General features: G+C 62.7%; 4 protein-coding genes across 4 annotated transcripts in view; 2 read left to right on the plus strand and 2 right to left on the minus strand.

Moving 5' to 3' along the window:
• CHLRE_03g146427v5 (uncharacterized protein) overlaps positions 1-5,839 on the plus strand; it is a 9,260-nt gene extending 3,421 nt beyond the window's left edge. The window contains exons 5-8 of the mRNA XM_043060455.1: positions 141-341; positions 1,241-1,632; positions 1,743-2,222; positions 2,270-5,839. Coding sequence (XP_042925584.1) covers positions 141-341; positions 1,241-1,632; positions 1,743-2,222; positions 2,270-3,119 — 1,923 coding nt within the window. The 3' untranslated portion in view covers positions 3,120-5,839. The remainder of the gene's footprint in view (positions 1-140; positions 342-1,240; positions 1,633-1,742; positions 2,223-2,269) is intronic.
• Positions 5,840-6,043: 204 nt separating this feature from the next.
• CHLRE_03g146447v5 (uncharacterized protein) lies at positions 6,044-9,719 on the minus strand. Its single transcript, XM_043060456.1, has 7 exons — positions 9,547-9,719; positions 9,263-9,438; positions 8,875-9,046; positions 8,582-8,679; positions 8,292-8,390; positions 7,871-8,096; positions 6,044-7,338 (listed from the first exon to the last, which is right to left on the minus strand). Exons 1-7 carry the CDS (start codon positions 9,625-9,627, stop codon positions 7,111-7,113), a joined length of 1,080 nt encoding a protein of 359 aa, XP_042925585.1. The 5' UTR covers positions 9,628-9,719; the 3' UTR covers positions 6,044-7,110.
• Positions 9,720-9,879: 160 nt separating this feature from the next.
• On the plus strand, positions 9,880-13,171 carry CHLRE_03g146467v5 (uncharacterized protein). The gene is made up of 6 exons (XM_043060457.1): positions 9,880-10,408; positions 10,486-10,583; positions 10,692-10,755; positions 11,108-11,215; positions 11,804-11,949; positions 12,358-13,171. The coding sequence occupies exons 1-6, from the start codon at positions 10,343-10,345 to the stop codon at positions 12,476-12,478; spliced, it is 603 nt and encodes a 200-aa protein (XP_042925586.1). The 5' UTR covers positions 9,880-10,342; the 3' UTR covers positions 12,479-13,171.
• A 6-nt stretch (positions 13,172-13,177) lies between these two features.
• CHLRE_03g146487v5 (uncharacterized protein) lies at positions 13,178-22,059 on the minus strand. Its single transcript, XM_001695542.2, has 18 exons — positions 21,848-22,059; positions 21,642-21,758; positions 21,003-21,566; positions 20,644-20,829; positions 19,403-19,524; positions 19,027-19,213; positions 18,624-18,785; positions 18,190-18,377; positions 17,868-17,976; positions 17,439-17,657; positions 16,992-17,186; positions 16,560-16,789; positions 16,138-16,332; positions 15,746-15,954; positions 15,363-15,565; positions 15,113-15,214; positions 14,885-14,986; positions 13,178-14,715 (listed from the first exon to the last, which is right to left on the minus strand). The coding sequence occupies exons 1-18, from the start codon at positions 21,944-21,946 to the stop codon at positions 14,677-14,679; spliced, it is 3,228 nt and encodes a 1,075-aa protein (XP_001695594.1). The 5' UTR covers positions 21,947-22,059; the 3' UTR covers positions 13,178-14,676.
• Positions 22,060-22,085: the final 26 nt, after the last annotated feature.

A 22,085-nucleotide genomic window follows, 5' to 3' on the forward strand; every position in this document is an offset into this window, starting at 1 on the left:
TGTGTGTGTGTTGCGTCTCTCCTGCTAGCTGGCTTTCTATTCTGTGCCCCTTGTTGCCGTCCTGTGCCCTTCGTTTTGTGACCCGCGGCGCTCCTGCTGTCCCGCTGTGCCGCCAAGTGGCCCGCTCTGCCCCGCTGCAGGTGAGTCCGCGCCTGCACTGCACCCTGGACGAGCTGATGGACAAGCTGGTGGAGCTGCACTTCGTCGAGCCGCAGCCGGACTGGGCCACGCGCCCGGGACTGCCCGCAGACCTGGTCAGCTGGGTCATGCGCGCCGTCACCCAGGTGCTCGTGATCGCGCTGGTCATGGACAGCGCGGGCGTGCTGCACCTCGACCTTGAGGTGGGGCAGGCAGGCGGTGGGACGCGCGGGGCGGGCTCTGGGTATGGCTGGGCTGACAGGGCTCACCTCTCCCGGCCACGTGCTGGGCTGCGGGGACAGTGCGGCCGCGGCCCCGGGCCGCCTGCTGAGCACGTGGTGCCCCCGACTCACCTCCACTTGCTGTGCCTGTGCCTATGCCCCCCGCCCCGCCCCGCCACCTTCCCGCTACCTGCCTGCTGCCCGCCGCCACTGCTGCCGCCACTGCTGCCGCCGCCTGTGGTGGTATGCCGGCAGCCCAACAACTTCCTGGTCTCGCTGGGCGTGCTGGCCGGCCGCACGGCGACGCTGCAGCGGCCAGGCTGCGTCATGCGGCGCCCCGGCCGCTGCCGGCGCTGCTGCTGGCTGCCATTCCGAGGCTGAGCACACCGGCGACGTGGTGTTCGTGATGATGCTGGAACAGCTGTTCATCCTGGCGGCTGCCTGGTACATGCTGTCAGTGCAGCTGCAGGCGAACGTCATTTGGCTTGGCGGCCGGCCACGATAAGGACCAGCTGCGGCTTCACGTCGCCGGCCTCCAGCGCCTCCAGGTAGGCCAGGATGGCCTCCACCAGCTCCGCCGCCACAGACAGCGCGTCATGCCGCTTGCCCAGCACCACCGCCCTGTACCAGGCAGCCTGGCGGGCGGCCTTCGTCGCTTTCCCCAGCGCCTTGGCATCCGACACCTGCTCCCTGCGCGCCTTTAGGGCGGCCTCTTTGTGGGCATTGTCGGCGGCCAGGTCGGCGGCGGCCCTGGTCGCCGCATCCAGCAGCGGGCCCCCACCGGCGTTCGCCTGCAGCTGCACTGACAGCATGTACCAGTCAGCCGCCAGGATGAACAGCTGCACCAGCATCATCACCAACACCACGTCGCCGGTGCGCAGCACTCGCCGCCGCCGCCGCCCAGCTGCAGAAGCAGCCCAAGGCAGTCGGCAAGCCCGCGGCAAAGGCCGCAGCCGGCACCAGGCCATGTGCTGGCATGCGGAGGCCCGCTGCCGCCGGCTCCTCCATCCTCCGCGCCTGCACCTGCACCTGCGCCTGCGGTCGCAGTGGCTGCCGCGCAGGCTGCCGTGGCCGACGCAGCCAGCAAGCAGCGCGAGGCGGCTGAGCAGGCCCAGGCCGCCGCGGCCGCTGCCGTGCAGGCCCAGCAGCGCGCCCAAGAGAAGGCGAGCCGGCTGTTGCCGCAAGCAGTCCAGGGCATCGCCCTGGTGGACGCCGTGGCGGTCACCTGCGCGTTCGGGCCCAAGAGCCTTGACCGCGACGTGATGCTGCAATTGTATGTTCAAAATGGCGGAGCCGGTGACGGCGGTGCAGCGAGCAGAGCGCGGCCGCGCCGCCGCGTGCGGCCGCCGCCGCCGCCGCCACTGCTACTGCTGTGGCCTCCAGCTCCTCCGCCAAGCCACAGCCGCGCCCGTCCGTCAGCACGCGGTCGCAGGTCAAGGCGGCGCAGCAGCGCGCCGCTGCCGTGCCGCCGGACGCGGTGGCCGAGGCGGGCAAGGCGGGCGCCAGTGCAGGCGCCGCCTCGGCTGATGCGGGCGGCGGCGGCGGCGGCGGTGGCGGCGCTGCTGCTGCCTTCAGCGACCTGGTGTATCCTGGAGTTGCGGCTTCCATGGCGGACCTCCAGGCGTGGCTGCCGGGCAGGCTGCAGTCCCGCGCTCTGGAGTCACGCGACCGCTCCGGCGAGCGCCTCCTGTCCGGTGTGCAGGCAGCGTCCTGCAGGCCGCTGGGTGAGCTGCCCAAGGTGCTGCGCAAAGCGGCCGCGGCCGGCAAAGCCGAGGTGCAGGTGGTTCCCCGGCTGGACGGGCAGCTGACCGCGCTGCTGGAGAGCCTGCAGCGGCAGAGCGGCGAAGGCGTGGACGCGGCCCGGTGCGCGGCCTGCTGCAAGCTGGCTTCGCCATGGACGTCTGCCGCAGCCTGACGGAGACTGAGCAGGCGGGGTTGCGCGGCTACCTGCTGCGTGCTGTACACGTGTACACACACGTGTTCAACCTGCTGCTGCTGCGGGGGCAGCGGCTGCAGGCGGCGGCGCAGCAGCGCCCCAACATGCGGCTGCAGCTGCGCGCGCAGGAGACCGAAGCAGCTGACCGACTTCATAGGGCGGCGACTGCCGCTCCTCCTCCTCGTCCTCCTGCTGGCGTCCTTGCTGGCACGGCAGGAGCTGGCGTCCTTGCGAGGAGCTGGCGTCCTTGCTGGCACGGTAGGCGCGGCAGGCAAGCATCTCGCCCGACATTAACGACGGGCAATATTCCGTCCGACGCCGCCGCGTCGGCAGCCTCCACCAGCACTGGCGCCTCGCCCAGTCCCTGGCCCAGCCCGTGGCCCAGCCCCGAGGCCAGCCGCACGGAGGAGGAGTTGCTGCAGCGGGCCAGGCCGCTGCTGGCACGGGCAGGGCCGCCGGAGCAGCAGCAGCGGGAGGAGGATGCCGCCGCTGCGCTGCAGCTGCTGCAGGGCAGCGCGGCAGGGCCCACGAGCCGGCTGGAGGCGCCGGCCGTGCCCCGTGTCTTGGAGCTGCTGCAGTGGCGCGCGGGGGCAGCGGTGCCGATGACCGCCGGGGCGCAGGAGTTCATGGCGCGGCTGCTACAGGGGACGCGACGTGGGGAGCTGGGCCGCGCCGAGCGGCAGCGGGGAGCGGCGGCTGGGGCGGCGGCGGGCGTAGGCATGAAGGACGCGGCCGGTGCGGGGACGCAGCCGCAGCCTCCGCAGCAACCGCAGCAGCCACAGCGGCCGCAACGTGAACGCCGCCGTAACACGATGCGGCCATAGCATCTGCAGTGGCGGGCTGGGCGAGGCGGGGCATGGAGCGTGTGGGCTGGGCAGGCACAGGAGGGAGTGAATGGGAGCATGGGAGCGCCGGGTGGCTAGCGGTGGAGGTGGTGGAGGTGGAAATGGCGCGCAGGCAGGCAGGCAGCGGAAACGCGCGTGGCACATGCACACGTCAAGGGTACAGACAAGTGGGCTGCTGTCGGTACTGCCGCTGCTGTCAGTTGCTTTGGCCGCAGAGGGCGAGGCGGAGGAGTGGAGGAGGTGGTGGAGGTGTGGCATGACGGTGAGGCGACCACTGACTGCGGTGGCATTTGCAGCGCCTGTGGCTGGTTTGGAAGCGGCACATGCACGCTCTGCCGTAGTAAGTGCGTGAGACGCCAGGCAACCGGTGAACCCAAATGTTACATACAGCAGACTCCGGCTCGCGCCGTGCACGCACGCGCTCACTGCCGCGCTCTGCCGAGCGTGTGTGGATGTTATCTGCCGTCAGCATCGGTGTGAGCACCTTGCACACGCTGTGTAGCATTCCGCATCTATCAGTGGTGTCGTACGTCTAGTCCAAATCTCTTTCAGACAGCAAGCTCAAGTACCGTAGGTTGATCCATGCTACCCAAGTCGTACGCACATCAGCTTTGCTATGTAGACCGTGCTCTCCTTCACGTCAGCAAATCTCAGCATACGCATCACACGTAAGCAAACCATGCCGCTCGCCCTCACTACAGCGAGCGCACAACCTGGTGCTTCTAGGCAGGTGTTAGTTCCGGTTTGCGGTGATTGGCCAACAACACATGCAGAACTGCTGTTTCCGCCTCGTTCACATGCCAGCACGGTCGAACGCTCCAGCATCGTGTCGCCGCCGCGCGCGACCAAGCGCCATATCCGGCTGTTATCTAGATGGAAGAGGGTCGTGGAAGCGATAAAGTCGAAGACAGAGCCCACAGTGGCATCGACAGGTCCCACGAACGTGACGAGTCAGAGGGGTGGTATGGGGTATAGGATTGGTCCCGCCGCCGGTCACCCCTCCGTGGATTGGATTGGCCAGAGTAGGATTGGACCCAGCACTTGAGGATTGGGTTTGACTGGCCAGGGATTGGAACACCACTTTTGAGGATTGGGTCCTGATACCGCTGCAAGGCTGATACGGGTCTGTCCTTAGGGTTTCGGATAGGGGGACCTGGAGCGCAGTGCACACTCGGCGCCCCTGGTACCCGCCCCACTCCGCCCCTCACCACCCGTGCCGCCCCCGAACCCCACCGACCCCACCGGGGCCCTTGCAAGTCAACACGGTTCGTGACGGGTTCACAATCGGCACTAATGCACCGGCTGAATGCACCACTCCCCACTCCTGACTAACCACACGATATCCTAACGTAAGCAAGCGAAGCCCGCGCATTTGCCGGGGCTCTCGCACAAACAATTTGGGCAAGTCCTTGGAAACGAGCCAACTTGAAGTGGTTCAAAGCGGCATTAAGCTGCAGTGCACGCCCATGCTTGCTGGAGACCAAGGACAGGACTATTAGTGCTCGCCCCAGGAAGTGAACCATTGGCGCACTTCTCCATTTTGGCCGGGGGTGGGGGACGTGATGCCTAGAGGAACACAGCAGCTGCAATGCAGATCGCTGTATCCATATCAAGGTCTGGAAAGGGAGAACAGGCAGGGAACAAAACTGCTTAGCACACGCCGACACTGACGCAAACGCTGTAGACGCCGATAATAATGTCCAAATATTGTATTTATTGGTATCGTTAGTATTAGTGACAATTGTCAGCTGTAAAGCGAAAGGAGCAGAAGACGTCCAGACCTGCTTCTGACACGTTCTGACCAGCTGACTCGAACGCCCGGAAGACCGCGCCCGTGCGACCAGGACCCGGGCCGCGGGGACTTTGCCGTGGGGGAGGGGGGGGGAGACTGGAGCGGAGCTTGTGCGGAGGTGGGTGCGGCGTGAAACCTATCGTGTCAGTGACTGGAGGTTTGGCAACGAGGGAAAACGACTTGGCGCCGTGGAGGAAGGATTGGGTTTGGGACGGCAGGGATTAGAACCTGGTATTGAGGGATTGGGTTTGGGACGGCAGGGATTGGAACCAGGCTTTCAGGGATTGGGATAGGAACGGCGAGGATTGGAACCAGGCTTTCAGGGATTGGGATAGGAACGGCGAGGATTGGAACCCGGACCTCAGGGATTGGGATTGGAGGTCGCGGCACATAGGATAGCAAGTCGGTCTATCCGGGGGTGACCAGAGGATCGGTAGGATCGGTACCCCATACCACCCCTCCGGACGAGTTGCCCTGAAGGAAGCCTAATGAAGATTTGTAGCTCTTCCGTTTGTGAACTTTGGCTGATAGCGCGAGGAGCAAAGCTCAGGTGAACCGTTGCCAGAGCCGCCAGCACTAACACGAATGTTAACATTGACAGCACTACGTGCGCAGTAAGCGCTGAGGTGGGTTGGTCGGCCTGGAGCCATACAAGCCCGCTGTGAAGCGCGCTCTGAAGGCCCCAGGCCGCCACCAACGGAACAAGGCCCGTTGGCAGACGTATCATGAGTGATTCATGAGTTCGTCAGTCATGTTTATGTTTACAAGAGAATAGAGGTCAAACGAGGCAAGGGGCAAACACTTGGTGGTGGGCGACCGATTGCACCGGTGTCACTGATGCTCGCCTGTGCCAATGCCTTTGCTTACTGTATCTAGGCTTATAGGCTTGTTGTAAGCAGTATCGGCACATATCGGCTGGCTGGCGCAGGCTGGCTGAACTGCGCCTAAAGGTTGGTTGGGGCGACGGGGCAGGGGCGGGGCTGGCAGCCCGCCCGGGTGCAGGGCCAGGGGTGCAGGGGCTGGCGGCAGCAGGCGCAGGTGCAGCAGGGTGCAGGGGCCAATCTGCCCATGACAGCCCACATACTGCCGGGCAAGGCTACATTTGTCGCAATAGCAGTATAGGCTAGTGTAAAACACCGTGCGCACCACGGTATGGGTCCCCTTCAAAGTAGTTCGCGTCACTGTTCGCGTCTCAGCACTCGCGTCACGATACGCGGCCAGACGCCCCCTGACGCATCCTGACGCGCTCGGACGCGCTGAGACGCGCCGAGACGCGAGTTTCCCGTCGTTACAGTGCACCGGCATATCGCATACGACTGCTCCGGGGCTCCAATCAGCCCGCTGACAGTGCTGACGGGCTGTGCGTATACGATACAGGGGTCAAGGGGAAGAGCCCATAACCCCCCTCTAAGATTCCAAAAGGTTGTTCGACATGGATATAATGGCCCGGTTGTGCCGAACACGTAGGAAGGCTCAGGGGTTTGAGATGGTGCCAGTGTAGCTGGTACGTACACGTATAATGACAAGTGTTGCGGAACTAATGCGTACGCAGACCAGTATGTACACCTATCCACGGATGTCGCATTGTCACTTCCATTTATCGTTCCCACCTCCCTGGCCTGCGCCCCGCTTGCCCATCATCAGAGAGGGCGTCAGAAGCTTACCTTTCTCTTTCCCCTTCCAGCAGCCTGCCAACAGCCAGCGTCATCCCTCATGAGTCATGACCGCACCGCCAGGGAACACCAAGGTGTCACAGCCTTTTTCATGGGTGATCACCGTATGTGGCACACCTTGTCGGGATGTTCTGTTGCTGGTGATTGTGAACCATGGCTAGCCGTGCCTCTGCTAGTGATCATCAAGAGGCGCTGCGGGCAGGAGTAGTAGAGCGGGGAACAGCTCCACGGGGCCGGGGTGGGGTGGGGGGTTGTCCGCGTGCCGGTTGCTGTCAAGTGGCCGCGCGCACGGACAGGGGCAATCCTGGGGGGCTTCGCCCCCCCTGGATCGCTTCGCTCAGGGGGCTCAGCCCAAAAAGGGCCCACCATTACCCATGCACCTGCTCCTCCGCCACTGCGCACATTCCGGCGTACACCTAACTCCTCCCGCACACCAACTAACCCCCGGCCAATACATCCACATCCCCATCCACAATCTGAGCCGCCTCCATCTTCTGTTCCACACCTACGCGGCCGCGTGCACGTCCAGCACAAACATGTCCCCCAGGCGCTGGTTGTTTCCGTCCAGGCCGCCGTGCAGAAGCAGGCGGCCGTCGGGGGTGGTTGCGGCGGCGAACCAGCCGCGCGGGCCCGGCGACTCGCCGCCGGCCTCCAGCGGGCGCCAGCTGCCAGCTGCCGCCGCGGCGCCGTACTCCATAAGGCTGGCGCAGAAGTCGCCCGCGCCGTCGTGGCCCTGGGGTTGGGTGGTCGGGGTGTCGGGGCCGAGATCAGGATCCTAACGACTTCGACATTACTTTTGGCTGATGGCAGATGGCAGACGGTGCGAGTGGTACAGGCCAGCGTTCTGACCAGCCCGTGCTGCCGTGCATCCCGCCCAGTCCGTGCTGTAGCACGTCCTGGCACAAGACAGTACGGCAACAACACGTACACACCCCCACACGCGCCTCGCGCTCTCCTAACACGCGCGCGCGTGGCTAGGCCTAGACCTGGCTCGTCGGGTATCCGGCTTGGTACTGTTTGGAAAGTTCAACGCGTCACCGACCCCGGGTTGTCTGGGCTGAGACCCCCGCGCGCAGCGATTCAGGGGGAGGGGGTGCGAAGCCCCCCAGGAACACCCCTGTCCATGCATTCGTTAAAACATACACACACACACACACACACACACACACACACACACACACACACACACACACACACACACACACACACACACACACACACACACACACACACACACACACACACACACACACACATTCACGCACCTTGTCGGAGGGGTCCACCTCGCCGCCGTACACCAGCACCGCGCCGGCGTGCTCGCAGCCGGACTGGCCACACTCGTGCACGCCCGCGCCGAACACACTGCGGGCCGACAGCTTGCCGCCGCCCGCACCGCCGTGCTGGTGGCCATGGCTGTTGTTGTGCTCGTGCTCATGCGCGGGCGAGTGGCAGGAGGGGCAGCTGCTGCCGCACCAGGTGTTGTCAGGGATGCTGTGGGGAGAGTGAGCGGTGCAACACACAGTTTCAATAAAGACGGGCACAGGGCCTGTAAGGCACGTGTGTTGTGCAAGCAGGGCCCCGCGTGCACTGCAGGCAGGCAGACACGCATGCAATTCCCCCAACCCAACCCAACCCCACTGTCCCTTTTTTCCCGGTGCCCAAACACGCAACCCCAACCCCGCTCGCCTGTACACGTGCATGTCGTCCAGCTCCCGGCCGCAGAAACCAGCCACCACGTACAGCTGAGGCGGCTTGCCGCCGCCCACCGCGCCCGGCAGTAGGCAGCTGCGGAGCCGCAGCACGAGGGAACACGCAAGTAAGCGGGGATAGTTAACCGCACAGTTGCACACATGGCCTTCAACACGCGTGGCCGGTATGTGCGTCCTGGCGAATTTGGCAGCATCATCTTGAGCTGTGTTGTCAGCCCATGCCCAGCCTCGGCTGCACCCCTCACTGTCATCGCGCATGTGCCGCACCTGCCGCCACGGCCCGGCACCGCCTCCGCCGAGGGCACGGCCAGGGGGCTCCAGGTGTTGGTGGTGGTGTCGAACTGGTGCAGGTCGTTCAAGCGGCCCTGGGGGCGGGTGGGCGGGTGGGTGGGTGGAGGAAGGAAGAGCATGGGGACGGGGACACGGATACGGCACAATGCAGGTGCTGCATGCACGGAGACCGGAGGAAGGGGACTTGCGAGTGGCGCAAATGCAACAGGAGGGAGCATGTTTTTGAGAGCGGAAATGAATAATGTTGAGTGCACATTACAGCATCGTACCTTCTCGCCGCAGCCGCCAAACACGTACAGCTTGTTGCCCATTGAGGTCATGGTGTGGTAGGAGCGCTCCGCCGGGGCGGGGCCGCTGGTGGCCAGCAGGCGCCAAGTGGCGGTGGCGGTGTCGAAGGCGTGCAGCTGGTTGGAGGCGCCCTCGCCCATCTCCAGGCCGTTCCTGTGAGTGGGAGTGGTAAGTGAGGTGTTGAAAATGGAAATGCACACTTGGAGGCTTGGGGCAAACATGTAAGCGAGGGCAGTGGTGCGGTATCTTCTTGGACACGAGCGCAGTACAGCCCAGGCGCACGTAGCCCAGCACGCGCGCATGGCAACGACACATGCGACCCAGGGCTGATCCAGTGTTAACTGGCATGCGCCTTGCCCGGTTACCCACCTGCCGCCGAAGACGTACAAGGTGCTCCCCACCGCCGCAGCTGCGTGTGCCACACGGGGCGGGGGCGCCTCCCCCTTGGCCTCCACCACCCGCCAGGTGCCCGTCGCCATGTCATACTCATACAGCTCATTGCCCACAGGCACGCGGGGGTCGTGCTCGCCACCGAACAGGTAGACCTGGCAACGGGGTTAGAAGGCCGGGGTCAAAAGATGTACAAATCTGGACAAGGATGCTTTTGCCGCCCAACAGCGCTGCCCTCGCTGGTCAACCCTATCTGCTCGCACCTTATTGCCGATAACGGTGATGCTGTGACTGGAGCGATCGATGGGTACAGAGCCGTCTTGCGGAAGCTTTCTCCACATCATTTCTATAGGAAACCGGTACTGCATGTACGTGTTCTGATTTGCCTTTGAGGTATAGCTGCCCAAATGAATGAACAAGCAAGCGGCAAAACGTGAGAATGATGCGACAGCAATTGTAGCTCCGGGTGTGCCCGACAAGCGCGTGGACGTCGCGGGTCGGTGTTAGTGCCGCACCCGGGTCCTCCAATTCTATTATTGCGCGCCACGTGCATACGCCAGCGCTGATATTTTGCATCTGAATAATTCTACGAACGGTTTCGTGTCGGCAAGTACTTTCCGCGCGGGGCCCCGGCCTCGCCTCCCACAGCCCCCACCGTTGTTCAGGCACTCATTCAAAGGCTATCGTTTACCCTGTGCTTGACCTCGCCTGCCTTGAGCGCTATCACGACTCGGAGCGGTCACAGCCAAGCGACACGCGTCCTTAAGGTGCCGCAAGTGCTCGGGGCAGCCTCTGGGATGCAGACTCCCAGACTCCTTGCGCACACACACACCCGCTCCTTGCCAGCATCCCTTTACCCCACACACCCCGAGGCCTCGCACACATTGAAGTATTATCATTCCCACATACTGTTGCCTGTTGCCTGCTTGCACACAAGCGCTTTGTTACAGAGCACCTTACACTGTAACAGCAACCTTCAATTTCCATCAAGTTGAAGTTTGTATCAATGAATCGATAGAGCGCAGCTGTGTCGATAGCTGACAGTGAGGCCTGCCAAAGATGTCGCGCGCAAAACACCAGCAGCTCAACATCGTGGACAGGCCTCTTACCAAGAATAAGGCAGAGGCAAGTGTCACAGCTTCGGTGCGGCAGCTGTCGCGACCGGAGAAAAACATTTGCCTTGCCTGGGCGAACACACGCAGGTGCCCACCGTAAGCTTGAGTGCGTTTGCGTACCTGTTCAGCGAGTACATCCAATATCTCGTGGACCGGGCAAACAGCATTACTGAGCTCGAAGAGAGGTCAGTCGCTGGGCTGTGACAGTGACAGCGGCCGAGTGGGTGCGGTCAATTGCCTTGGGCACGGGCACACACATGTCTGAGCACCAACTCACTTACCTGCACCGACAGGTTGGAGCGGGTGGGCTACGACGTGGGTGTGCGGGTGCTGGAGCTGCTGTCGTACCGGGAGAAGGTGAGCAGGAGGCAGAGAGAGGCGCTGTGGGAGGCAGGGCCGGCCGACGAAGGATGGAGCAGCGCGCGGCGTGCATGCCATGACAGTGGGTATGCGGGAGCGTCGCGAGGCGACAGTGCTTCCGTCGCTGCCAATGCGAAACAGCTGCAAATGGACTTCTGACGGGGGCGGTGGGGACATGCTGGGGTACGGTTGCGGTAACACGGTAGCCCTCAGACACGTACATGGTATGCCCCATGCGGTACCTCGAAAGCAACTAGCTACGCTGGCGCTGCAACACGCACTCCAGCGCCCCATCACCTAAGCACATCCTACACCTGACCCCCGGCTCCTCCTGCTCCTCCTCCTTCAGTCCCTGCGGCGCAAGACGGATGTGCTGGACATACTCCGCTTCATCCACGGCCCCGCCTGGCAGTACCTGTTTGGCAAGACCGCGGATGACCTGCAACAGGCAGCCAACGTGCGTGGCGTGGCGTGGCATGGGGTGGGGTGCCGCGGCGTGGCATGGCGTGGCGGTCGGGCTGCGGGGCTGCAAGGCGGGGGTAGCGAGGCGCGGGCTTGGGCAGGTTGGGACGTGCGCGGATGCGGGGGGCCGTGCCGCATGGCGGATGGGGCGGAGGCAATAAGGGTCGGGCGTCAGAGCATTGTGCTCTGTCAACAGCCTGAGCTGCTGGCTTGCGGGGGCTGTATGGGGGGCAACCTGTGAGGTGCGGTAGAGGCGCGCCACTTTGTGTCGTGGCCAGTCTCGCCCCCGACCACGGCCCCGCTCGCTCCCTCCATGCCCGCCCTCACACCTCTACTTCATGCTCTCATCGACTCACCGCCTCTCGACGTACAGCGTGAATTCAAGTCCTCGTTATGGGAAAGCCAACAGCTCCATCTCCTCCCACACATACACACAGACCCGCCTTCCCTTCCCATGACTCCTTCCCCAGTTTTACTTGGGATTGATATGAATGCGGATGTTACAGAGGGGACAGTCCCAGCACTTGGGATTGATATGGATTACCCTTCCCTCCTTCCACCCTCCATCCATCCCCCTTCCCAGGCCGACGACGAGTACTACATCCGCGACTACGACCTGATGGTGAGCCGCTACATCTCCGTGCCGCGCTCCTACGAGCCCTTCAACCCGGGCACACTGGCGGCGGGCATGATGCGCGGCATGCTGGACAGCGCCGGATTCCCCTCGCGGTGAGGGGCCCGGTGGCGTGGTGGAGCAGCAGGGCGTGGTGGCGGGGGTTACGGGGACCAACCCAGAGTGCGCTGGACTGGAATGTAAAGGGTCTGGTCAGACGCAGGCCCACGCGAAGCCGTAGCGGTGGCAGCGCGGACTCCGGGGGCCAGGGGCGAGAGGCGGCGGGGATGGGATGGGCAATGACGCTGGAGTGGGTGGGTTAAGGAGCGGCTCATGAATGAGCGCGCCTGCGCATGCCGACGTGCTCGCGTGGCTGGTTTCACCTCACTCTGACTTCGAGTGTTCGCGAACTGCCCCGGACTGTCCACCCACCTGTCGCACCAGCTCACAAGCTGTCCAGTTGCTCAACCCCTTCATCCTGCCCTTCGTCCTTTCCTCCTGTTTCTGTGTACGCCGTGCCGCAGGGTGACGGCGCACTTCGTGTCTCACAAGGACCGGCCGCGGCCCATCACCACCTTCATGATCAAGCTGGAGCCGGCGGTCATGCAGCGCCAGGCCTTCCTGGAGGCAGCCAAGAAGGGGTAGCGCCACATGGAGGTAGCGCGCCCCGGGGGTGGTTCTTGCAGGCGGGCAGCGCCGCCGTGAACCCGTGGTGCTTGCAGGGGTGCAGGCAGGAGCAGGAGGGTATCAGCGCCCGGGGTGCCGGCTACGGGCGGGTAGGGCCCCGGAATGGTTCCATAGACGGCGGCAGAGCTTCTCTACCAACCAGTGGTAGCGGCCTGGACCCGCACGGGACAGAGGGTTGCTAGCAGTGGAATCCGGCAATCCGTGTGAGAACTGAACCCGTCAAGGCACGTGGTGGCGCAGCCAACTGAGCTGATGGGAGGCTGGGAGATACGGTGCTGGAGCTGGAGTGTGGGGCTTGATGTAAGCTTGCACATGGCTTGAAATGGCCAGTTACCCGCAGCGGGGTGGTTGGCGCGGTAGGTTCATCTACGCCGTGTAGACGCCGTGGCCCTCCACGCATCTACAAGATAGCTATGGGCATCGCTGCTCATGGTACTCACTGGTGCCGCTCGTAAAGTGTGCTGAGAGGCTGCGGTTAGCGTTGATACTCGCTCACTCAGGCCAAGTGCTGGTTACATCTGCACTGCTGTGTGGCTGGCGGTGGTGATTCATGAGAGCAGATTATTGGACTCGAGCCTGGGCGAGCCTTATGTGCAGTTCTAGCGTGTACAGACGTGTACAGAGGTCCAGTAGGTTTAGGTGAAGGCACAAGACCACTTTAGAGTTGGATTACAACATGCTGGTCCAAATCCTCTCGCATCCTGTCGGCCTATCCCTGTCCGTTGGGTTGCGCCAGGCACTAGCACAGCATACACACACAGGCGGGATCAGCCGAAATTGCACCCTCCAGTTCGTATCCGCAGTGCCGCCCCAGTCACACACCCTACGAGCTAGACCAGCCGATAGGACCCGAGGCAGAAGTGAAGCTACTGATTCAACCCAGGCGAGAGCCTCGAGCTGTGACCTTCACTCCAGCAGCAATTGTGGGGCCGTACCTTGTGGTCGTGCCCGTCAGTTGGTTCACACGAGTGCAAACATCAACCTTTGGAGACACCGGTTCGCGCACGCAGCTAGCCACGGCGAAGTCCTAGCCACGCACGCGAATCGGTGTCGAATTCCCCTCACTCCGCATCCACATCGCCACCACACTCACTCCTCTGTATTCATCAATCCGCAATAGGACCGAGCTTGACCACCCGCATGTGCCGCAGACAGGCAAGCTCGATCGGTGTGTGTGCCTTCATGGCCCATCTCTGCGGCCGGCGGGCCCCGCAGGATCCTCCGGCCGCAAGTTTATACGGGCATACTGAAAATACCATCGCTCAGCTCCACGGGCCAATTTCGTTGGTCCTCCGCTCCATCATCGCATTCGCATTGAATGAGCAGCCCTGTGCATCCGCGCGCACGCGACTGCACCGGGTTGCTTCTGTGGATTCGCCCAGGCTCCGACTACCTTGGGCTACTCGGCTCATCCTTCGTCACGAGCAGACACCCAATGCTCTCACCCAAGTCAACCGGACAGCGGCAGCGCCGTGCAGCAGCCTCATATCCTGCCAACACGTGAAGCAACGAGCCCCTACTTGAACTGCGGATTGTGTACCCCCAACACACCTGAACACGCGTGCACTTTTTCATGCTTAACCTATGCTACTGGCATCAACCCTACCAAGCCCGGCACCTGCCTGGCAGTGCTTGCCTGTCCTCACAACACTATCGCAACCTATCCCCTATCCCCATACAAGATGTAAGCTTGACCTTGAACAACGCCAGTCGCGCATATCCCAACCAATGATCAAGGAAGCCGCCAGCGCATCGCCGAGAATGATTGAGCAATGCCGGCGGACTTCATTGCATATGGTACTACCTGGCCCCAAGGACTCGTTCCCGTGTACCCATCTTGCCAGTCGAGCCGTTGAGTGTGTGTCAAAACTACATGCTGTACAGTCGAACGAACTATCCCTGCCGTCCACGACCCCGGCCGTGCCGCAGCTACCATAGCCTCAATGACTACGGCTGCCGCATACGCACAACTGAGAGTCCATGAACTTCCCGGGGGTTGCAAGTCCATGCTCTGGCCCCGGGGGCCCCTGCACACGGCTGAGACCCGTGCGGAGACCCAACAGGCGCCAGATGTTTACTCAGCAATCGTCATGCGCCGACCGACGGCAATCGATCTCGCGCGCAGCCGGCAAAGGCTGTCGCCCGGCGTGTGATGCCTAGGAGTCGTTCATGTCCTCCGCGGCCATGGTCTCAGCCTGCAAGGCCACGCCAGGTAAAGATGGTGGATGAACGTCATGTCAGCCAGGGATCGAGCATGTGTGCTGTCACAGAACCCCCATTTTGGTGGACGCGGTGCGGCATTAAAGTGACATCACCCCCGCACGCATACGTTGCACAACCGACGCCGGGCGCAGCCGCACCGACCTGCGGGATCATGCCCGGGATGTTGGCCATGACGCGCTGCCGCTGCTCGCGCTGCTCCACCACCGTCTTCTCCACGTCCTCCGCAAACAGGTCCGCATTGTCCTGCGCAGGGCAAGGCACGGCAACGGCGTTCGGCGAGGTGTCGTGTTGCTGGCATGATACACTGGGGCCTGAATAACTTGCAGGCATGGATTACATATATGCTGCGGCGCACGTGCACACCCGCACCTGGCTGGCGAACTGCTTGGTCTGCACCAGGAAGTCGCGCAGGTGGTGCTTGAAGGCCGAAAAGTCCTTGTACTCGAACATGCCCGACACGCAGGCAGTCACCTGCAGGTAGGCATCGCATTGCGAGAGACACGCAAGGCATTAGGCCGGGGCGAGGTGCTATGGGACACGCCACAAGTACGTGCTGGCTGCTCGCGACACAAGCACACGATTTTACCCATCCCTATGCCCCACACACGAGCGCAAGCACCTGCGGCTGCGTGAGGTTGGGGAAGGAGGTCGACAGCAGGCCGATGACGTGCACGCGCACGAAGGCGGCGTTGTTGGGGAAGGCGCCGGGCCCCTTGGCGGCCACGTCCCACAGCGGCGCCTTAACCACGTTGGCGTCCAGGATAGTGAACAGGTGGTGCAGGATGCGCGCCTGGCTCTTGAAGCCGGGCTTGTGGAAGGAGTCTGCAGTAAGACACGCGGGCACAGGCATAACCGCGTCAGGCATCAGCGCCCAGCCACCAGACGAGCCGCTCGAGACGCATCGCAACACCCTGCTAAGCACTTGCAGTGTTTCCTGTCAGCGCCGCTACAGCTCCTAGTCTGCCGTGCTGTAGCCCTAGCCCTAGCCCCCCGGCCGCTTACCCGTCATGACGGCCAGGATCTCGTTGAGCAGGTGCAGGTAGTAGGTCTGGTGGAACTGCGTCGCGTACTCAGAGCCGGCGAATTGCACCAGCAGGTCGTGCAGCAGCGCCAGGCCCGTCTCCGCCACGTTGCGCTCCGTGTGCCGGAACGCCCACACAATCGAGTCGATCACCAGCTTCAGCTGCGCCGCGCTCATCAGGAACAGCGTGCTGCAAAGAAATGGAGGAGCGGGCAGGCGGGTGGTGGGTCAGGGATGGCATGTTGGGCAGTGCGCCGATGTCAAGCAATGCGGTTGGGATGCAGCCATGGCTGCCCAGCCTAGCCTAACAGAAGGATTTGCAGTGCAAGGGCGATGGCGCAGCAGCAATCGTGCGACAGCAGCCAGCGCTCACTTGAAGCATGAGTTGACGATGGAGTGCAGCAGCGCGAAGAACTGCAGGCGGTGCTCGGGGTAGTCCTCGAAGTTGCGCGTGATCATGGTGAGCGTGCACTCGAACAGCGCCTCGAACACGCGCGGCACCTCGGGCTCCATCAGTTGGCGCAGCTTGTTGATGATGGCAGCCATGAGACTCAGCACCTCGGCGTCGCTGCGGGGCAAAGAGCGGACGGCATGGGTTGGACACGTGTTAAAGCACAGGTGTCAAGACGTCTGCCACGCGCTGTACGGTAGCTGACACAGGCAGAGCTGGACAAGGTGTCGAGCACCGTCAGGGCTGGCTCATGGTTCTCCAGGTGAACGACGGTCCAAGTCCCGACCTTCCACGGCAGTCGAACCCCAACTCCCCAAGCGACGAGTGCTCCCACCACGACCCACCGTGCGTCCGGCACGCTGCGGGCGTAGTCTCCCAGCAGCGGGTCCATCATGGCCGGCAGGTACTGGCTGGCCAGCAGCTGCGGGTCGTCGCACTTGTCCACAAACGTCTCAATCAGCTTGAGCGCCACCTTCTTCACCGAGCGCATGTACTTGACGAACGTGGTGCGCGCCGCGTTGGCGCCGCCCGTGGCGATGGCCTGGCTGATCAGCTCCGAGTACAGCTTGTACACCTATGTGAGGTGGTGAGCGTGGTGTGGTGAAAGTGTGTGTGTGTGTGTGTGTGTGTGTGTGTGTGTGTGTGTGTGTGTGTGCAGCAGGCGCGGTATTGACACGTGCTGAGCATTCCTTGAGACTCCAGCACACACGCACGACGACCTCGGCTCGCACAGTCTCTCTATGACACGCCTGAAGCCCAGCCCCTGCTCCCCGCACCTGCAGCATGTCCGCGAAGATGACGTTGAACTGCACCAGGAAGGGCTGCCCCAGGCTGGAGCACACCGACACGTTGGTCTGCAGCACGTTCTGGATGGACTTGACCACCTCCTGCTGCTTGAGCACCTCGGGGTTGGCGCGCGCCTGCGCCAGGATCTGGCTCCACGTGGTGTTGGGGGGACCCATAAGCCGGTGCTGCGCAGGGCCGTCGGGAGCAAGCACAGACACAAAAAAATTGTCAGTGCGTGAGGTGCATCATGTCGGTGCCCCCGCTGCCGTGGTATGCGCTCACTGTCCGCTGGACCCCGCATGCTGACCTTCCGGCCGATCACTCCCGGATCCCCGCATGCGCCATATGTCCTCTCATGCCAATACAGATCGGTGCGCGCGCGTTTCCTTGCCGTATTTCCCCACGCACGCCCCGTCTGTCCCCTCACCACCACTCACCAGGTAGTCGTCGCGCTTGACGGGGTCGCTCTCGGCGCCGATCATGAGGCCCACCGCCTCGTAGAAGGTGTGGATCTGGTGCGGCTGCAGGTCCTGGATCGTGTCCGTCAGCGCCGTCAGCAGCTCACAGATGAAGGGCTCGCGCTCCTGCACCTGCAGCACCACAAACTTGCGCCGGCACTTGTTGCAGATCTTGAGGAACGTGTCGCAGGCCATGTCCTGTGTGGATGGGTGGGTGGGGTTACATTCATGATTTATTGGGGTGGGGTGCAAGTGAAGAAACGGGGCGGGCAGGCGGGCGGGCGTCAGGACGCCTGTGGGCGGCTATAGTAGTTGTTGCAGCCAGTGATTCCTGGCCACGCCCTCATGCCAATCCCCTTGACATCACATACAATGGATTGGTGACCACATCCGAATACACGCGCACACCTGCACGCCGGGGTGCGTCTCGTGCATGAACTCGAACAGCTTGTTGACCACGGTCTTCAGGAACTTCCAGTGGGCGCGCAGGAACTTGGGGTACTGGCCCACCACGTACCTACAAGGACATGGGCGGGGCGCACACAGGGGCGGGAGGCGTCAGACACAGACATGCGTATTGAACATAGTTCACACACGCTCCTGAGGCATCACATCCTCGGGCCACCACAGCCGCACAATCCGTGGAGCCGCTCGCTGTTCAGGCTCTTATGCTCCTCCTGGTGGTAACACCAAACCCAGCAGCCTCAAGCCGCTTAGCCGGCCTGCTCACATGATGTTGGAGGCGATGACGGCCTTGTTGTCCTTGCCGCGCGTCACCTCGCACAGGTTGAGCAGGTCGCGGATGACAGTGACCAGGAAGCGGTTCTCCTGCTCGTCAGCCATGGAGCCGGCGATTGAGCCGATGGCCCAGCACAGCGTGTTGAGCGCGCCCCAGGTCCACTTGGCGCCCGCGAGCTGCTGTGGTGTCCCAGGGGGTTTGTGAAGGGAGCCGCAGCATACAGGGTTGCGAGGACACGGAAGCGTCAGTAACCAAGTTCACATGCCTTTCGAGTCGACGTGTACGTGTCATACATAGTGCCATCCTGGTGGACCTTGCAGGACGGGCACTTTCCGTGTCCCCTCCGTGTTGGTGCAACCCACCCGCCCTTGTCCAGCAGCCGCAAGTCAACACCATCCAACCCCAAGCCCCCCGGCGCGGCTGACCTGCATGCGCAGCTTCTCCAGCATCTGCTGCTCCGTGTCGTCGTAATCCAGGTGGCACAGGTACACCAGCGTCTCGCGCATGGACTTGTACTGCGCCAGAACGTCGTTGTCCTTCATCGTCTCGCGCACAATGTTGCCGTTCTCGTCCTCCACCACGATCACCTGCGTTTGCACCCATGCCGTTTTGGTGTTTGCAAATGACGTCAACCGTTGCTGGATATGCCACCGCGTTACGCGCGCGCACACGAGGCCTCCTAATTCCCGTGGCTCAACCGCCCCTTGGACCCCCCCTCCCCCGATAGCGACACCTCGGCCTAGCACTCAAAGCACCATACGGGCTCTCGGCATCGGTTGAATTGAGCTTGGTACTGTTTCCCCGGCCCTACTGCCAGCACGCACGCACCTCCTCGGGCTTGGCCATGCGGCAGATCATAAGCTGCCGCAGCTTGGACAGCACGGGCCGGTACAGCAGCTTGCGGCCCTGGGCCGGCGGCAGGCCCACCGTGGTGGGCGGCGCGAACATGAACGTCACGCCCGCCGGGTCCGTGGCGGAGCAGGAGGAGGTGTAGATGTCCGGCACGAAGAAGTTCCTGCAAGACAGAACCACAACACAATATTATTTTGCCTTACCCATGCCAGCAATGCCACCCGCTTCGTTTCGGCAGGGCCCACACGCAGCTGCCGGAAGGCCATCAGCCGGGCCGTGTACCCTCTTCACCACTTGTCCCACATGCCCCCTGAACATATCGACTGACCACCACGCCCCTCCCCGCGCTCACCAGTAGTCCAGGCAGGTCTTGAAGACCTCGGTGTTGTCCACGTACGAGATGTTGACCAGGTAGTCCAGCCCCGCCAGCAGCTGCTGCTGCGTCTCCGGCGTCTCCAGGATGCCGATGTGCGCCTGCAGCAGGAGCACCGGCAGTCGCACAGCGCACGAAGCACGGAAACCCGTGAGTGTGTAGACCGCAAGCTCCATGCGCCGCCCATCGAATGAACGAACGCGGGGCTGCTGAGCCTGTGCAGAGCTGCCACATGCCCAGAGTCGGCACGCGCCCGCGACAGGGGCAAACTGGTGCTTGCCCCTGGCGCGTCGCAGGCGCCCCTCGCCAGCAGCCGCCCACCGCCTTGCTGTGGTGCTGCCCCTGCCCTGCTGTGCACGGCTGCTACCCGTTTCTGCAGAACTGCAGCGAGTGCTCTGCCCGCACCCCCGCCCCACGCATGCACACTACCCACCCCGCATCAGCCCAGCTGCTGCTCGGCTCCGCCGGTCTTTGCTGAGTCCCCAGGAAGGAAACGCAGTCCTGTGCGGCACCGCGCTTCCTCCGGGCATCGCCGTAAACAGCCCACGAATGGTTGACCGGTAGAAACAAGGCTCCTCCTGCGAGCCTGCCAGCGCTCTGCGCAACTGGCAGGACCGCCACGTGAGGCACATACTCCTACGTGGCCGGTCTGAGATTCCGCCCCCTCACCAGCCTCACATAGACCCCTGCGGCCCGGACCGTCCTGTTACCCCCAGTCCATGCCTGTGGTGCAACCCCCGAACCAGCCACGGCGCTGGGGCTGCCACATGTCGGGGACATGAGGCCGGACCAGCTGCTGCATCCGGCCGCATGAACCCCTCTGCAAGCATCACCTGCCCCCGCCCATCTCCCTCCTCCAGCAGGGTGCTCAGCAACTATGCTTGCCTGGGCACGCACAGCAGCTGCATGCAGTGCCCCCATGCCGAGCTGGCATTCCTGCTACGCCTCCTGCTGCTGCCGGCATGACTCCCCAACGCTCCTCCGCAGCCCACCACGCGCTGCACTCGTGCTACAGCTCTCCGCAGCTCCGTCAATGGTTGCGCGGCCAGCAAGAGCCCTTGCCGGCAGCGCAACCAGTAGCCATGGCATACATAGTCCTTCTTGACCCATACGGCAGGGCGCCCAAACCCAAAACCCACAAAACCGCAGAGGACCCTGCCTTTAGCCGAATATCCCTGTGCCCTTGTGACCCTTGCTGCTGAGTTCGCTTCTCTACTCACCTTGAAGAAGCTGGTGAAGAACAGCGCCAGGTTCTGCACGAACTTCTGCTGGTCGTCCGTGCCCTTCTCATACGCCTCCGGGATGTTGACGCTGGGCGGCACCACCATGAGCAGCTGCTGCATGAAGTAGGTGTAAAACTTGGCGAAGTGCGGGTTGAACTCCGTCGCCATCTGCAGGGAGCCGACCTGGAGGGGTACACGCGGGAGACAAACCAAAATCTGAGGACACTGGGTGGGGAATTGTGGTACCGCGGCGAATGGACCCCCGGCAGGAATCGAAGCGTAGACGTGTCGACACCTTTCATACCTGCCCCCCCCCTTCCCCGGCCGCCCCTGGCTGGCTTGTGCTGCCTTCCCACCTCTGTCAGGCACTGCAGCGCCACGTTGCGAAAGGGCGCCTGGGGAAACAGCTGCAGCAGCATCTCCAGCAGGTTCCCCTCGAAGATGTAGCCCAGCGGCACCCAGGTCAGGAACACGCTGAGCGTCTCCAGCGTGGCCCGAATGAGCTCAGGCTTGCGCGTGTTGTTCAGCACGAACACGCACAGCTCGTGGATAGCTTTGAATTCCATCGTGAGCGTTTGCTTGAGCTCCTTCGTTTTGGCCTGCGTGAGGTCCAGTCGGGCGAAGTCGAACACCTCCTCGCTGAGAAGCTTGAGAATTTTCATGCTGTTTTCGCACAGCGTCTCGCTGGTGCGGGAAGCTGCTACGAGGTCGGGGATAAAGCTCTTCCAGCGCGCCGGCCAGTCGTGCTTCAGAATTTGGACCAGCAAGATGTTGAGCTTGTTGACGAAGGTGCTCTCCTTGCGGAGCAGCTCCTCGGTCTGGGAGAACCGGATAATGAGGTTTGAAAGGTAGTTCTTGATTCCATCACGCTGCTCCAGCGGCAGCGCTCCCCACTTGAAACGAATTACGTTCTCGAGGATCTGCGAGCGAACGGCTGGTCAGCTCGAGTGCTATCCATATGTAGCCCCCATCGACCCCGAAAGATGTTGTGTCACCTGCAGCGCGAAGTACTTGGTGGGCTGGTTCTGCGACACCTCCAGAATCGTGTCAACGCGCGTCCAGGCTTGCGGGTGCTCCTGAAACTCGAGAAGCAGCTTTTCCGCGGCAGCTCTCTGTAAGCAAGCGCCCGCATTAGCTCACGCAGGATCTGGACAGACGGAAAGGCGCGCGCGAAAGCGATTGTTGTCATGCGCGCTCTCACCTGCGCTTCGCCCCCCGCCACCGATGTCATCGAGGCACTAACAGCTGCATCGAGCAAGCCCACATCTATGGGCTTGTTGAAATCCAGGAGAGCCTCCATGGCGAAAAGTCTCTCCAGTCCCTCTCGCTTGTATCGTCCTAGGAGGGGTGGGCTGTGTCCATATGAGTTTAATTGTGCTTCGTGTATGTGAATCTGCCGTGGCTGCCGACAGTCGAAATTTCTTGTTGTTGACAGGTGT

This window comes from Chlamydomonas reinhardtii, chromosome 3 (genome assembly GCF_000002595.2).
Source record: "Chlamydomonas reinhardtii strain CC-503 cw92 mt+ chromosome 3, whole genome shotgun sequence".
In the NCBI taxonomy this organism is placed as follows: Eukaryota; Viridiplantae; Chlorophyta; class Chlorophyceae; order Chlamydomonadales; family Chlamydomonadaceae; genus Chlamydomonas; species Chlamydomonas reinhardtii.

Bases quoted from the DNA above. Each gene is read 5' to 3' on its own strand.
- CHLRE_03g146447v5 (XM_043060456.1), bottom strand. From the start codon at position 9,627: ATGATGTGGAGAAAGCTTCCGCAAGACGGCTCTGTACCCATCGATCGC. The intron at 9,047-9,262 runs GTGGGTAACCGG...TCCCACTCACAG, and splicing joins TTGTACGTCTTCGGCGGCAG to GAACGGCCTGGAGATGGGCG. The intron at 8,097-8,291 runs GCGAGCGGGGTT...CTCTCCCCACAG, and splicing joins GACGACATGCACGTGTACAG to CATCCCTGACAACACCTGGT.
- CHLRE_03g146487v5 (XM_001695542.2), bottom strand. From the start codon at position 21,946: ATGGAGGCTCTCCTGGATTTCAACAAGCCCATAGATGTGGGCTTGCTC. The intron at 19,525-20,643 runs GTGAGTAGAGAA...CTCCTGCTGCAG, and splicing joins TCTTCACCAGCTTCTTCAAG to GCGCACATCGGCATCCTGGA. The intron at 16,790-16,991 runs GTGCGGGGAGCA...CACCTCACATAG, and splicing joins TCTTCGCGGACATGCTGCAG to GTGTACAAGCTGTACTCGGA.
- CHLRE_03g146467v5 (XM_043060457.1), top strand. From the start codon at position 10,343: ATGTCGCGCGCAAAACACCAGCAGCTCAACATCGTGGACAGGCCTCTT. The intron at 10,409-10,485 runs GCAAGTGTCACA...GAACACACGCAG, and splicing joins TTACCAAGAATAAGGCAGAG to GTGCCCACCGTAAGCTTGAG. The intron at 11,216-11,803 runs GTGCGTGGCGTG...CCCCCTTCCCAG, and splicing joins ACCTGCAACAGGCAGCCAAC to GCCGACGACGAGTACTACAT.